General features: G+C 38.4%; 1 protein-coding gene across 1 annotated transcript in view; it reads left to right on the top strand.

Annotated features, from left to right (window-relative positions):
* Positions 1-1,980: 1,980 nt before the first annotated feature.
* The window catches only part of PDE1A (phosphodiesterase 1A), a 183,690-nt gene continuing 169,692 nt past the window's right edge, over positions 1,981-15,978 (top strand). The window contains exon 1 of the mRNA XM_080600441.1: positions 1,981-2,359. Within this exon, the coding sequence (XP_080456567.1) occupies positions 2,358-2,359 (2 nt within the window). The 5' untranslated portion in view covers positions 1,981-2,357. The remainder of the gene's footprint in view (positions 2,360-15,978) is intronic.

The following is a 15,978-nucleotide window of genomic DNA, read 5'->3' on the forward strand; positions in this document are numbered from 1 at the left end:
TGCAATTTAGGCTTCAGATTTGCAATTGTAGATACAGAGAAATTCCATTTCCCAAAGAAATAAGTGGAGAGAACTTTAATTAGTTCTAAGGGCTCTTTCAACAATGAAAGTGAATAATTCTGTTTTTCTTAACGGGTTTGCTGATATAGATGGATATCTTTGTATTTTTTTTTTCCACACGTTATGAATAAATGCATAAAAACAATGGAGAGATGTTTTGAGTCAGGTTTGACTTAAATTTTTAAAATATCTAGCATAGAAATCACTAGTCTGGATTTGTCCCCATGGAAAAAAGGCAGGAGAAGGCTCAGAAATGTGGCTGGCTCTCCAATAATGCTAGGGTATTTTTGGGCATCAAACATTATTAATTAAATATAAATTAGAAACAATACTTTTACTTCAAATGTTTCTACACAGACTTTTCAAAGTAGAAGAATTGTATGGTTGGCAATATTTAGTCTTATTTTAAATTATCATACATACATTGCCTGTTAGATGTTGATTTTAGACTGTGAGATGTCAGACTGGTACCATGAGGGTTTGTTTTCATACAAGAAAACCCATTGCTTTACAGCTATGATATTGTGTCATCAAAGGAACTAATGCATACAAGTACCAGTTTTGTGCATCAGGGACAAGGTGAAAATGGCATATGACAATTCTGACATTCCTTGAGAAGTAGTTTGGACTTGCTGGAAAATATACAATGTGCCATGGACCAGCAGAATTCTAAGCTGAATTTTCCTTCTGTACTGTGAAATCATCATCTGTAGCTGAACTTATTTAAATGCTAATGCTTACTTAGATCGTGATACTTTTATCAGTAACTGCATAAGCTGTTTGCATATCCTGCAAATAGCTTTTAAAATTTATGGTATACTAAGTCATACTGGAACTCCTGTTTAGTTGATTTCTGTGGCTGTGACAAGTCATGATGTGGAGATTTTGACTGTGTAATTATAAAAATCTTTATCATACTTACAGTAGGGTAACCGTACCATAATGGGAAGGACATACCCATCTACAAAACATCCACAGTGAGCTGCAGTTGAGATTCTGATCTAGAAGCGCACCTATCAGGCCCCAGTTTCCAAATACTTTCCATTCCATAGAAGCTACACCTTCAGCTCCTATTTCAAGTATATGTCAAGCGTATATATTGCTCTGCTAAAGCTGCAGATTAACCCGCTGCTGGGGAGTCTGGTGCAGTTACTCAAGTGGGACTCTAGATGCTCGGACTCTAAGATTAAATAGGCAAAACTTTTATAGCTGCTTATGACATCAGTAAGTAAATAAATAGGACAGGGCTGATGGGTCCTGGACTAACCTTGAACATTCGGATGTCAGATCAGAAAAAGGACGGGTGGCTATGTGCTTTGTATTTTTAGATGTCAGCTTGGAGCCTGATTTATAGTAGCTTTCCAGTCTCAAGAGCAAACTGCTTATGGTCTTTCAGTATGTACAAAGGCAGCTCAGAGAGGCTTTCAGCACAGAAAATGTGAGGTCAGATTAAGGGATTGATGTAAATCTACACTCTGAAGTCTCTCTGCTATCTGAGATTTCTGACTCTAAAAGATGAAGCACATAATCCTGAAATTTGGCTGGTGCCACTGAGGATAAGAAGCTGTTGCCTTGTCTCTGTCTTAATTTTCTACTTTCGTTAAAACAGTTAAGATGTGTGAGTTTACAGATTTCTGGCATTGCTCATCAGCATTTAATAAGCATTTTTGCTTTTCTAGCAAAATACCTCTTTATATTTAACGGATAAGAAGCTATCTGCAACAGAGCAGGTGTGACAAAACCTTTTTTCATCTCCTGAATTTTTACTGATTACCTGTTACAACTGTGTAAAAGTTAAGATGTGAACCATAATTTAGATAAGGCCAGCTAATATCCAGGCTTGCTTGGCAGCAAAATGTTCTAAACACCTCTCCTTGGTGGTACACTTTGATGAGGGGACTAGCCAGCAGGTTAAGGTGTGTATTGCTTCTGTGTGCTTCGCTCTGTATTTTCCCTGTTTTGTGGCAGTCAGAGAAGCTGACTCACGGCTCAAGCAGTAGCAGCTCATGATACACTGTTCACCAAGTGGCAGTCCCAAATTTCATATATGCTTTCCTCCCATCTGGTAAGTGGATGAGTCATTTATGACTCAATTTTCTCTGCTCAGCTTAAGAATGATTCCTAATGAGTCAGACAGAATGTTTTCAGGGACTCCTGCTGTTGGAGAGCACTTCACCTCTACCGCTCCCATCTTCTCGTCTCTCCCATACTGTGGGCTGTGGTCTAACTTCCAGAGCAGAATCCTTCTACACTAAATTCAAGATTGGTGAAACTGCTGCTTTAGTGAGCCATTTTTGATGTAAGTATGACTTTTAGCTTTGCCTTTAGTATTGCCAGGCATGTTGATACAGGGACAGGACCTCCCTTTCTGGTGGCTTTGTGCACCACTGCTAAGAGACCTTCATGCTGCCTCTGCAGCATGGGTACGGGGCTGCTTTCAGATGGAGGACATTCAGATGGTCACAGGTTTGTTCTTTCCTTTCTTGTGCACAATGATTAGAGGGTTGGCCTGGGTTCCTTTACTACATTGGTAGACTAGATCTGTCTTGATTCTAGACGTAGCTGTTGGCTCTGTGTTTGGAGTGCAAGTTCGGTGTTAGTCCTTGTCATAGACAACTGTGCTCTAAACCAAGAGAGTGTGGGGAAGGACAGGTGCCGAGCTGCATGCAGGCTCCTGGCCGTCACTGGCAGGCTGTTGATCAGAGGTAGGCCTCTGGGAAATGGTTAGGAATGCCGTGATTGTAATAATAAAAACTGGGCAAAGTGGTCTGCTAGTACAGAGAGCAACAGTCTGCATTTGTGGGGAGTGCTTCAGTAATATTCTTAAAATTGCTAGTAATATCTATCGGTGATGAAGTGATAAAGGGATGGCAGAGAGAACTTTTGTTGAACTTATTTTCCTATGTATATATGTACTTCCTTTATATACTGCAGCTAAAAATATATGTGTACTCTTTCCATAGAGAAAAATGCAGATAATACAACCATGAGATACAAATAGCAGCTTGTCTCTCACTGCTTTCCCAGACATATGGCCAGTCCTATAGATGTGCCCCTTATGTAAGAGTGATCTTGTGCCACGCTTTATTGCTGCATGATGGTTCACTGGAAAAGCAGTTTGAGAACCACTAATTGAAAGAAATCTCAAGTTTATTCCATGCTTGAATCCCAAAGATTTTTATTTCAAAATCATTTCATTAATAATCAAAGCTCGTATATTGGAAATTGAAAATCTTTGGACCGTATCTCCTTTTACTTATCTTCCTATTTAATTAAAATTAAATGGCTGGTTCTCCCCAGTTCATTCTTTTGCCCCTAAAGCTATTTCTAGTACTATGTTCTCACTAATTACTAAAATCACAACTAAGTAGCATCCATTCTTGATGGTTCCTTGATAGTTTAAGGATTCACCACCAGAAGCAGCATATGCTCTACTATCTATATCTGAAATTAAATGTCTCATAATAATGTCATTTTCTGCTTGACTTTATTCTCTGGTAGCAGAGATTTTCTAATTGGAGATTAAAGATAATGTGGTTATTGCCCCCAGACTAAATGAATACTTTTCTTCAATTCTTAGTAAGGTTGATAATGCAGTATGTAGAGGCAAAACCAGGATGGTTAACAGAAATGACTGTACGAAAATGAGTATTACTAAATCTGGAAGGAAAACTGAAACATTTTAATATGTCCAACTGAAAGGGATCAAATTATTTCATTTCCAGACATCTGATAGCCGTGGAATGTGAAAGGATTTTTATTTAACTTCGTTGACACCCGAAGACTGGAGAGCGATGTTTATAATAACTGAATTTGAAGAAAGGGAGCAGAACAAACTACAGGCCCTTTGTTATCAAAATTAAAAAAAAAAAAAAAGAAAAAGAAAGAGAGAGACTAAACAAAACAACAACACACATAAAAAAGCCCTACCAAGCTCTTTTAAAGAAAAACAGTCATCTTTGGGGACAAACAGATATGGAAAAATGAGACAAAAATGGGCCAAAATGAAAGGATAACTAATCAGGGTTGAGTAAGATTACCAGGTCAGACTCCCCAAAACAGCCTGCTGCCGGATTTTAGGCATTGCTTTTATTAACAGCCATAGTGTAAACAGTAGGCACGTACTGATTTCAATTTATTCATGACACAAAGTCAGGAGGTACGAAATAGTATGGATGATCATAAACATACTGCATAAAAGCAATTGTATGACCTCGTAAAACAAAGTAATAGCAATAGGAAATTTAATAATGAAAAAGGTAAGGTTGTACTTCTACGGATTAACAATTCTTTTAGAAACTGGAGGGCTGTCAGCTGGAAGTGGTGCTGAAGGTGAAGGCTGTTAGTTGACTATGAGGTACAAGAGACATGTAACCTTGAAAAAACAAACATCAGTACATCATCTGAGGTCATTCCAGCAAAGATGGGCACGTACTTATGCTGTGGAACAAGGTGCTGAGTTATCTTAACTGCTTCAGCACAATGAATCCTTGCTAGTCAAAGAAAAAAAAAAAGTATGCAAAGCATTAACTTTTCAATTCCTTGTGCTAAACAATGTATATGAATTACATACTTGCATGATTGTCACTCAGTAACATTAGAATATCCTTACTAGTGCCTAGTCTTTTGTGGATGGAAAATCTGGTCTTCAGAACTGACTAAGAATAGCTATCTTCTCTTATGAAGTGATCTGCAAATAGTACAAATGGAGAAAAATGGCCTCTGAACTGTTACTCCTATTTTATTTAAATGAGAAGAAAATAGCAGAAGACAATTAATTTCACTTCTGCACATTCTTCTTTTTTCATCACCTATATTTCCAATAGCACAAGCTGCCATGTAAAAACACATATGTAAAATGAACATTTGGAGAGTGTTCAGCAACAGGCTAGATAAAGAACTTTTTCCTTGTGTCCGATCTGACCCTCCCCTGGCCCAGCTCTGTGCCGTTCCCCCATGTCCTGCCATCGGTTCCCAGGGAGCAGAGACTGTCACCTCCCTTTCTGAAGCTGCAGAGAGCAGTGAGGTCGCTTCTCAGCCTCCTCTTCTCTGGACTGGACAACCCTAGGGTCCTCAGCCTCTCCTCATAGGACATGCCCTCCAGCCCTTCCACTGGCTTTTTTGCCCTCCTTAAGGGTGCTTTCAAGTCCCTGCACATCCTTTGTATATCGTGAGCCTAGAGCTGCACGCAGTATTCAAGGTGAGGCTGCACCAACACTAATATAGCAGGAGAACCACCTCTTTTGACCAGCTGGCTGTGCTGGTCTCAAAGATGCGGTTTGCCCTCTTGGCTGCTAGGGGAAGCTGCTCGCTCGTGTGGAGCCTGCTGCTGACCAGCACCCCCAGGTCCCCTTCTGCAGGGCTACTCCTCAGCCACTTGTCTCCCAGTCTGTGCCTGTGCCTGGCATTGCTCCATCCCAGGTGCAGCACCCAGCGTTTTCCTTTGTTGAACTTCATGGTGTTGCTGATTGCCCAGTGCTACAAATAATGTCAGCAATTCTCCAGAGGACAGTGGATTTGAAATAAATAGGTGAGGTTTAATTAAATGAGAAAATTCTTGAAACCGTTGTAACTGATCTGATTTTTACCTTGAAGTGTTAAGCAAGTACATTTGTAGTTGTCTTCACCTGGTACTTCTAGGCTTACCTGTGCAGGAGGTTGGTACTGGGATATTTCAGGCAATGAACCACTCAGGATTTTTTTAGCTGTGTTAGGCCCAGAGATCCTTCCACAATAGACTAGAAGAGTTAAAGTAAGTTCCTCTATGGTACTTTGACCTGGTGTCTTACAGCATTTTAAAACTGTTTACATGTCTGGAAACTTAGATTTAAAAAACAAAGAAACAAACCCACAAAACCACTGTCCCAATTCAGTATTTTACACTTTCACATTTCACATAAATTTTTCCAGTCATCTTTGTGAAGTTAGCTGTTATCCATTTCCTTTGACAATTAGCAGTAAGCTGGGTATTATCAACAGAGATTTCCTTTTGAAAGTAGAGGAATTCTTCTGCAAGGTATTATTTCTGCCTTTGTCCTCTTTCCAAACCTATAAACATATACTCAGCTCAGTATAGAAAAGACAGATGGAGTAATAAATCACTGGATAATAATTCCCAGTTTGCTGGTCAGCCCTTGCTTTAAAATTTATGTTTAAATTTATTGCTCCATCGTGCCAAAAGAAAAGGGTAAAGTGTTTTTTTTTTTTTTTTTCCACATAACAAGAACATCATGGGCAGCAGCAGCATTCACTTGTCCACATTGCTCTGCCAATGTGCTTCAGTGCTCTGCAGGAGCCATCCCATGTGTGAGATAATGTGTTTATCTCTGTAGCCACTAATTCTCAACTTTTTCAGATAGCCAAAGAGAACGGTAGCTCTACCATTTATTTGCACTCCTCAAACTATGTTAAGAATTTTCTTGTTCAGGAAAGCTACTCAGATTTGTTTTATGTAGACCAATGTAGGCCAAATTAAAATGATTGCAGTAATATGAACTGAAACAGTGCTCTAAAGTGAATATAATTTTATATCTCTGCATGCAGTTGGAATTTTACTGTATGATTTTCCACTTAATCAATTACATTATGAATTATTACACATATTTTAGAAACCTACTGAAGTCATTTCCTGTTTTATGCTGAGGTTTGCAAAAGAAAAAAATGAGCCACCTTTCTATTTTATTTTATTTTATTTTATTTTATTTATTTTTTCTTTCCTGCAGTCTGTATTGTTCTTCTTTATTTTTTATCACAAAGACAGCTTGTTTCCACATCAGCTTCCCAATTGAGTGCCCTTTTTGGTGTGTTTAATTAGATGGCTCCAGACAGCATGAACTACAATAAGCTTAAGCAACATCAGCAGCTGATGGCATTGTGTTGCCTAACAACTCCAGAACAGTTTCTCCAATTGTGCTGAGTTGCCATAGTAATATCTGCCCACTGCTGGTGGACTTGCTTGAGAAATTTAAATAAAAACAACTGTCAGACTAACATCGTGGCAGATGCATTAGCCTCAGCAACATCAAGAGACTCAAAATTATTTCTGTCACGAGCATACATGAAGCATAATTTTGCGTAGGATCACCTGAGATATGCCTTTGTTGCAGACCCACTAGCCTGGTGCTTTCTCTCAATAAATGTAGCTATATAGAATGTGAGATGGGCACAGAAAGTTCACAGAATTATTTTTTGTCCGTGACACCACTGTTTCTTCATGGCTAACTTTGACCATATTGGAATCTTAAATTTCCACATCATTCTGTTAAATATTTCAAAACTGGACACTTAGCATGAGTATCATATACTACTCTGGTGTGAATGCAATGCAGAGATAACTCTGACTCTGTAGTCCCGTAGGAATGGCTGGCAGAGCTTTAGTCTCCCCAGTCAGTACAGATTTTCATTTCCCAGACCTCTCTTCTCTGCAGATCAACCCCTGACTTTGAATTTTGTTTTGAGGACTTCATTGGCCAAACTTTGAGCAACGAAACATTTTTAGCAGTGAAAGATATAAGTACTATTTCTATGCCCAGATTAAGGTGCTTCAGGTATTTATGTAATGCTATTAAACTGTGCATAATTCACCCATTCGGAAATGCTTAAGGCATCTAATCTGTTCTTAACATATAAACCATGAAAATACGGTTACCCCCATAACATCAGAAAATGAAATTCAGAAGCTGTTTTTTATGCTGTGTTTCTACAGCACACTTCCTTTCTTCCTCTTCTTGGGATGTAACTGTGCTTTATTCTATTTATTTTTCAACTGGCTGCACAAAATACTGAGATAATATTCTCCTTTTTATCAGTATGGTTTGTTGGAAAAGGTAAAGGAGAGAACGTTTGGATGTGATTTAAAAAGATCTTTTTATTTTAAAATGCCTCTGAGTTCTGAGTACTTCTGATTCTTCTCACCTCTTCCATATTTTTCAAATACTTGAATGTATATGCTGAAGTTATAGGGTTGAATTTTTCTGTCCTGGAAAGCTAATGTAGCAAATTTAGGCCAGTAGTAATTATTAGCCCATCTGTTTTGCCTCACTGTTCTATTCAGACAGAGAGAGGAAAAAACCCAAATCACTGTCTCCGCAGAAGATGCTGGAGCCTTTACTTTGCATGCGTATTTCCAGAGTTGTTCCATTTAACTTGATGGAATGACAGATCCCTTTCCCTCTGCTGTTTTGTCTGTCTGCTTATATTTCCAGGATTAAAATTCAATTTAGTCAAATACTTGGGTGAAATGATGCTTTAATTTTGTCTCCCTAACAGGTTTTTTCCTCTTCTAAGCAGGAGCTGTTTGCTTTTCTCAGTATGGTCAGCAGCCACGCTATTAAGTGATAACTGACATAGGCTTTTGTCTTGAGCCAGAATGTCAAAATCTCCATTTAGAAAGTGTCACATTCTGCCATCCGACTCTGCCTTAGCTGTCCAAAATTAAGTATGATCAGAGTGGGGCACTGTGTAAACAGACATGGCATGGAATATTAACTGGTTGCTGATGATGTATTTGCTGAGCAATTTGCAGGCTATCATTCTGATTAATAAAAAAAAAAAAAGCTGTATCTATGGAAACAAAGTGTGGAAAATAGCTTTTATGCCTGAGGAATGCTCAAGGAAAATGGTTAGGTGGTCTTAAACGTGATAGCAGATGTCTTCTTAGCAAATCTCAGGGCATTGCTGATGTGAATAGGGATGTAGCAATGAGTGGCACATAGAATTGTAACGTTGTAAAGCAAAAAAAGATAATCCCTTTTATTTAAAATTATTTAGAATTGTAGAACTATAGAATATCCTGAGTTGGAAAGGACCCACAAGGGTCATTGAGTCCAACTCCTGGCTCCACACAGGACCACCCAAAAATCAGACCATGAGTCTGAGAGTGTTGTCCAAATGCTCCTCGAACTGCAGCAGGCTCAGTGCTGTGACCACTGTCCTGGGGAGCCTGTCCCAGTGCCCGACCACCCTCTGGGTGCAGAACCTTCCCCTAACACCCAGCCTGACCCTCCCCTGTCCCAGCTCCATGCCGTTCCCTCGGGTCCTGTCGCTGTCCCCAGAGAGCAGAGCTCAGCGCCTGCCCCTCCGCTCCCCTCGTGAGGGAGCTGCAGGCCGCCATGACTGAGATTTAGTAGCTCTCCATGCAGAATAAGCAGAGAGATTTAAATTGGCTAGGAACAAACAGGTTGGTTTTTTAACTGCATTCCAGTCACAAATTGTTTTCACAAGTTACATTCATGAAAACCATTGCATCTTTTTTTTTTTTTTTTTTTTTTTTTCCTTTCTATTGCTGCTTTTGTGAATTGCCAGATCCTAATTCAGGGGATGTCCCACTATAAGAGTTAAATCATATTTGGTGTTAACAAATTGCACCTAGATATATTCTAAAAAATTAAAATTGTTGCATGGGGATAAAAAATAGCATTGCACCAAATTTGCCACTGCTTTTACTTTCTTGAAGAGCCTCTGCGTGGAACTGACTTCTGCCTCGCTTCTTGCTGTAGAGCTAAGGAAGCATGCACCCATTATTCTTCTCGCTTTCTTTCCCATTTTATTTCCCTGGCTAGAAGGCGTTGGCCAACAAACAACAATTTTAGGAAAGCTCCAAGCATAAAAAAATCTAGCTTTAAAGACAGCTTTTCCCCAAGAGATTTCCTCAGCTTATTGGCCTCTACAGGTTCCTGTCTGATCTGCTCAAAGCTTCTCTTGCTGTGTGACACTGTCACAGGAAGTACAGGAAACACCTCTCTTCTTTCTATGAAAAATAGAAATAGGTGCCTGAGTTTCCTCACTGGTTCTGATATTGTTGACGGACATGGAGGGCCATAATCACCCTCAGTTACGACCCTTCCATTTGTATTAGACACTTGTGTTGAGCGCACGAGCTCGGTTCCTTCTGGATGAAAGTAAGATTTGCTCCAGGAGCACACACCGTGCTTTCTGACCGCTAAAGGCTGGTTGATCCATGGGGCTAGATCAGAGCTTGTGTGGAGGCAATCCCTCTGACACACATACAGTGGAGACCTCATGCCCACAGCTCTGTAGATCTACTCCTTCTGCAGTCTCTTACTGAGGGAATTAGCTGAGCCGTGAGCAGGCTGCAGCAATTGTATAGCTGTCCTCGCGGCATGGCTCTGGGCAGGGAATTGTTCCTTAGGAAACAGAAGGGGCTGAGGGAACAAGTGGGTTTTCTATTCCACTACTTTCCCTGTTTCGTCAAGCAAAAGTATTTAGCAAAGTATTGTTATTGAAGAAGATTATGTCAGAAAGGAATATTCAATTTAGCTAGTAATATTAATATAGCTTATTTTATAATTCACATCCTTTATTGTAAGCTGTTTCTAATGTGGAGTTATGCTAAAGGTCTTGCCTATTGATTTGTTTGAAGGAAAGGCTTCAGTGGAAGAATAAACAAAATTTTGTTTGGTGTACCTTACCTTGGTCAGCATTAAACAGGATGCAGATCTGAAATCCTCTGTCAACGGTAATTTTTAAAGGTTTGGGGTAAAGGCAAAAGAATGGAGCTTTATAGAACGTACATTGTGTGGCCTGGTTGTTGCAGGTGGCCTTGGGTGACGTGAAGTATTTAAAAGGGAAGTTTATTTTACAGTGGTGGGAGGGGAGCCCAAAGCACAGTGGATAATTCTGTGTAACAGGAGCAGAAAGTTTTGTTTAGTGGACAATTGTTCCTCAGGGACCAGTAAAGATGCCAGAGTACAATGTAAATTATAACGAGCTTGGTGGCAGCAGAGCCCTGACACTGCATGTGAAACCAGCCCTTGCTCATGGGGGGACATTTTGCAGCCATGTCCCTTTTAGATTGACTGCAAGGTTTGTTCTCCATGTAAAATTCATGCTCCTTGCCTCTGATCTGGGTTCTAAGGGAAAAGAAGCTACTGAAAGTGAAATACTTCCAGGAACAACCAACCTAGGGAGCTTGTCCATGGGTTTATCTTGCAGCCAGAACGGGAATGCTTACCTAGAGGTTTTTACAGTTAGACCACGTAAAAGCAGTGGAGCAGTTAGTGGGGAATTAAAAATGAGATAAAGGAAAGAAAAAGAAAATGTGACATAATGCAGAAAACTAAAGTAAATGAAAAGGCAGTCAACAATAAATATTTACAATATATCTTCAGATATGTTTGATGCATAATATATTTGAGATATAATGCAATAAAATCCAAACATTAATAGCCAAAATATGCATGATGATATTGGAATGTTTTAATACTTTTTGAAACCACATGAAAAGCCTAAAAGTTCTGATATTTTAAAACTGCAGTGTAAAACTGGTGTTATCATTGGATTGGTGAAATACGAATGTTGAAACAGAGCTCAGTGACGAATCTGAGCATATTGTAATAGTTCTAGCTGGATTTGTACCTCTTCACTAATTGTCAAAAGAATTCTTTACACAAATTAAATATTTTAGTGGTTAAGTATTACTCTGTAACTTATAGGCAACTGAGTTTGGACATTCACGTAGAAGCAGTCCAAAGTGATACAGCATCATCTGCAAAACCATTTGTGAAGGGCTGTGCTGTGTTTTACCTAGCTGTGAGCAGCAAAGTGCTCCTAGTGGATGGTACAGCACAGCTTTTCTGTGAGAAACACATTTTATTTCCATATACTTCCAGATCTGATAAGAGCTTGCAGGAGTATTTCCAGGTCTTTGTCAGAAGCTATTCTGTATGCAGTCTAGAAAGTCCGATGTCTGCAGAGGTGTCTGGGCCTTCCAGACAATGCTGGGTTTGTTCTGCGGTGGGATCTTCCTGGAGGGGCACAGACTGATTCCAGCGGGTGAGGAAGGAACTTGGAAAAGCTTGGTGAACAATTCTAACGCAGTCTCCTTAGATTTCTCACATTCTCTTAATTTGAGAGTTAAGAGAAAAGAAATCACCAAATGTAATACATGCCAGATTGCTGTAAAAATGCCCTTTTCATTTTGGCATCCAGATTTCCCCTCTCCCTCTTTCAGAAACTTGTCAAGGAAAGGTTGAAGATAATAGATAATACACCAGCAAACCTATGACAGAGCACATGTTTCACTTCCATTTAGTAATGGGCAGACAAAGGCATGTAAGCGAGTGTAAGCGAGTTAGGCGAGCTCAGAGGAGCAGCCTTCAAAAAAAAAACAAAAGACCATGCCTCTCTGGATTCTCAAGCGAGTGCACTTACAACAGCACATTTTTCCAGCATGCCAATGATTACAACAATTTCATTGAGAAGATAGCATCACTGATAACATGTGCAAATGAAAATGATGAAGTCTTTGAGGAGTCTCTTAAAAATACTCCTGTTAAGGTAAAAGTGCTTCTGTAACAATGGACAGAGACCAGAATATTACTTAGGTTCTAGGAAAAGTTTACATCCTAAGTATATAAATTACAACAATGTAAATAAAATAGTGACTACTATTTTAAATCTAGCAGGTAATATGACCAACATACTGATTTTTTTTTTTGTGTGTGTGTGTGTGTAAATTACATAATTCCTTTCAAAAATGAAGCACAGCAATTCAAATTTTCCATTTTTTTTCCAGTTCAGTTCTCTGGATCAGTGACTTTAAAGAAGTTTTATTAAAAAAATAAATCAGCAGAGCATGTTCTTAGGATATCATATCTATTAAGTAATTTTTTTCAGAAGTTCCTCAATGTGTGTCTGTCTGTCTATCTGTCTGTCTGTCTGTCTGTCTAGCTAGCTGAATTACAATAGTTTGTTGTTATAATGTGTGATACTGGTAAAACATACTGAAAATCATCTGCAAAAGCCATACTTCAAGAAAGGTACACTTTTTTTTTTTAAAAAAAAAATGTTGCTCTTGGTTGCTTTTATTGATAGTACTGCTCTAAGAGGAAAGGGAAACTGTGCTTCCTTTGAATGTTGAATATATTTCCTTTTGTATTCACATAATCCAAAATAAGCTGTATTAAGTGACATGTTTTATTTAGCTGCCTTTAGTAAATCTGTTAATAAATCTGAGTTGCAATTTGGAAATGGAAAACTGCAATTCCTTCAAAACATCTTTTTAGCAAGGGCAGAAGAATACAAGAAAATAAACATAGAAGAAAAAAGATGTTAAACTTGGAATTTCATTTGCATTCTTAGTGTCTATGGAGAGACAAACTGTTCAGTTATGAAATCACAGTTTATTTACAACATCATTTGATTTAGTAATATTAGAAAGTTATTAAAAATAAAGAGGAATAATCTTCCATGTTTTCTCAAGTATGAGTGGATACAGGAAGCATCCCATATATTTCTTTTAAGTTTTCTTCATGGGCTTAAATCCCCACAGGTTTCCTCATGCCCAAGTTTCTGTGCACCAGACTAAATTCTTTGAGATGTATGAGTGGCTTTAATTGGTATGTGGTAGAATAAACCAACTGAAAATAATAACATAACTCTATACTATGCATCACAATAGAAAATGGACTTAAAAAGAATGGACTCAAGCAGAACATGCCTTTGTGCACAATATAGGAAAAATATGCAAATGAAACATTTGCTGATTATGGGTATGCTCTTTGGGATGACCTGAATGAATGTAAGCAATTTGTAATATTGCCTTTTTTTTTTTAAACAGAGGCCTTTACAGAAGGCTGCATCTTGCACCAATTCAAATAAACAGGTGTTTATACAAAAATTATTGTGTAATCAAGCTTCAGAACACCAGTTCTGTGTCACGTAAATATCCTTAAAAATGCAACAGTCGCCATTTCTGTCTTTATTTTCAATACAGGGAGTGTCCTGCAAGTAGTTAGGAAAGGGAACATGGAATATCCTGACATGCATCTCAGACATTGTATTTTATTATTTGTGCTTACATGCTCGAATTTTGCTGTGTGCAGCTGTTTATGATATTAGGATTTATTTGCTTTTGTCAGATTGTTTTTCTTGCACAATATTTAAATGTTGTCTGAGTACTTTTACTCACAGAAAAAAAAAATATAATGATTTGTTTGGAAGAGAGGTTCATTTTATCTTTGCCTTGAAGATTTATTGTTGAAGGGGGTGCAGGGTAAGTGACAGTTCAAGTCATAGTATTATGTACTGTGCACAAAGCGAACAGCACTTGGTTGATTTTGCTTCTCTGCCACTTCTCACAGTACTGTGTTATCACTCGGTAGGTGCACCTGTTTGTTCGCTTTGCACTCATAAAAAAGTATTAAATTTTTATTCTCATTAAATCTCAGCACTGTATTTGTAATGTGGTTGTAAGAAGATAACAGTTTTAGGGTGCTCATACAGATGATTATGCTTATAAATTTAGTTGTAACTGCTGTGAAGTCTTTTAGGATTTTGATCTGTACTTTCATTGGATGTCCATGTTGCATTTAAAGGGAAAGAAGGAACCTCTTTCAGATTTAACCACTGAAACTTCTTTTAAAATCTGCTTATTTTAAGGCGAAGTGAACAGTGCTCTGACACATTGACTATTAAATAGTCTGCTATGTAATAGTGTGAGCAAATGTTATCTCCATCTGTGGTCTTCACTGAATCCTAAATAAGGGAGATATTACATCGAAGAACATTTTGAATATGATGCATTTGCTGTTGTAAAGGCCAAGTTTATGACACTTTTGTATTGCAGTATTAGTATTTGGAAAACATGAAGACTATTCATTCATGTAAATGAGACTGCAGATGAGGAAGGACGAAAGACTGGCAACTCTGTAGTTAAAATAAACATGGATAGAGTGTCCCATAACACATTTCATTTGATATCTTTTCTTTTGAGGATTTTTCTCATGTCTCTGTTCCTTCCCAGTTTTAAATGCTTTGTGACAATAACAAGATAGTCCTTTTTTTTTTTTTTTTTTTTTTTTAAATAGAAAAACAACAACAAAAAGCAGATGTATAGGTCCCAGTTGTGATGATTTTGGGCACTGGTACATCACAGAGAAACCAGTCCCATGTAAACGCACTGTGCAATTATGCACCCGTGCCAGTGTTCCTGCAAAATCCTTGCAGCTGTCCTTGAATAGCTACTGACCAAGCAGAAACATGTTCATAAAGTGGCACATGAAGGGGCTGACCTGTTTTACTGTAAATATTGAAATATATTTAAAGGGCATTTCCAAAATTGGACCAGCTAACTCCAAAGAATTCCTATTTTCTAATTTTACAACATATTAGTTAGATTAATATTGATGACAGAAACATTGTTACTACGATATTGCAAGGAGCAATCACTAAAATGCTACTGGGATTTTTTTTTTTTTTTCCTTTTTATGCTGTCTGCAGAGGCCAGCTGCTGCAACTCCTAGCACAGAGATGCTTCATAGCTTCAGAAAAACTGGCAGAAGCATGGGATGCCCTTTGCACATAGCATCGAGGTGCTGTGGGCAGGCCAGCTCACCTGGCATGATGTGCCCTGCTGCGGTGCTACTGCATGACTGCCACCGTCATGTCTGCTTCTTGCTCTCTTGGTGACAACCTTGAGACAGCCACTTCAGGCAGTGCTGTGCTGCTGGGTTATGGGCCCGCAGTTCATGCTATCAGCAGGCATTTGTCTGCTTGGGCACCTTCACATGGATATTCAGGGATTTCAAATCATTCACTTAAATACTTCGATGAACTAGGCCCATAGTTACAGCTTTCGTTCTTTGCTTTTCTGAAATTCAGTGTGTAATTAATGCAAATTTACAAGATGTTTTATCAGTTAATTAAAAATCCAAAATATTTTTTTTCAATTTTTTTCTCCTGTTTATGCTTTTGTTCTGCAAATGGATTCTTGGCTTGGGACCAAATAACTATGTTTTCTATATAATTAAGCACTAAATGTACATATATGAGAAGGACAAAAATGAAAGGAATAGGAGGATAAAATGCAAAGATTTAATTTCTCTAAAATGACTGTCAGTCTTGTAAGTTCATCATTATTATTCTTGATGCATGTTCTTAGCTTTTAAAGAAAATGCC

This window comes from Anser brachyrhynchus (assembly GCF_964034855.1).
Source record: "Anser brachyrhynchus genome assembly, chromosome: 7".
In the NCBI taxonomy this organism is placed as follows: Eukaryota; Metazoa; Chordata; class Aves; order Anseriformes; family Anatidae; genus Anser; species Anser brachyrhynchus.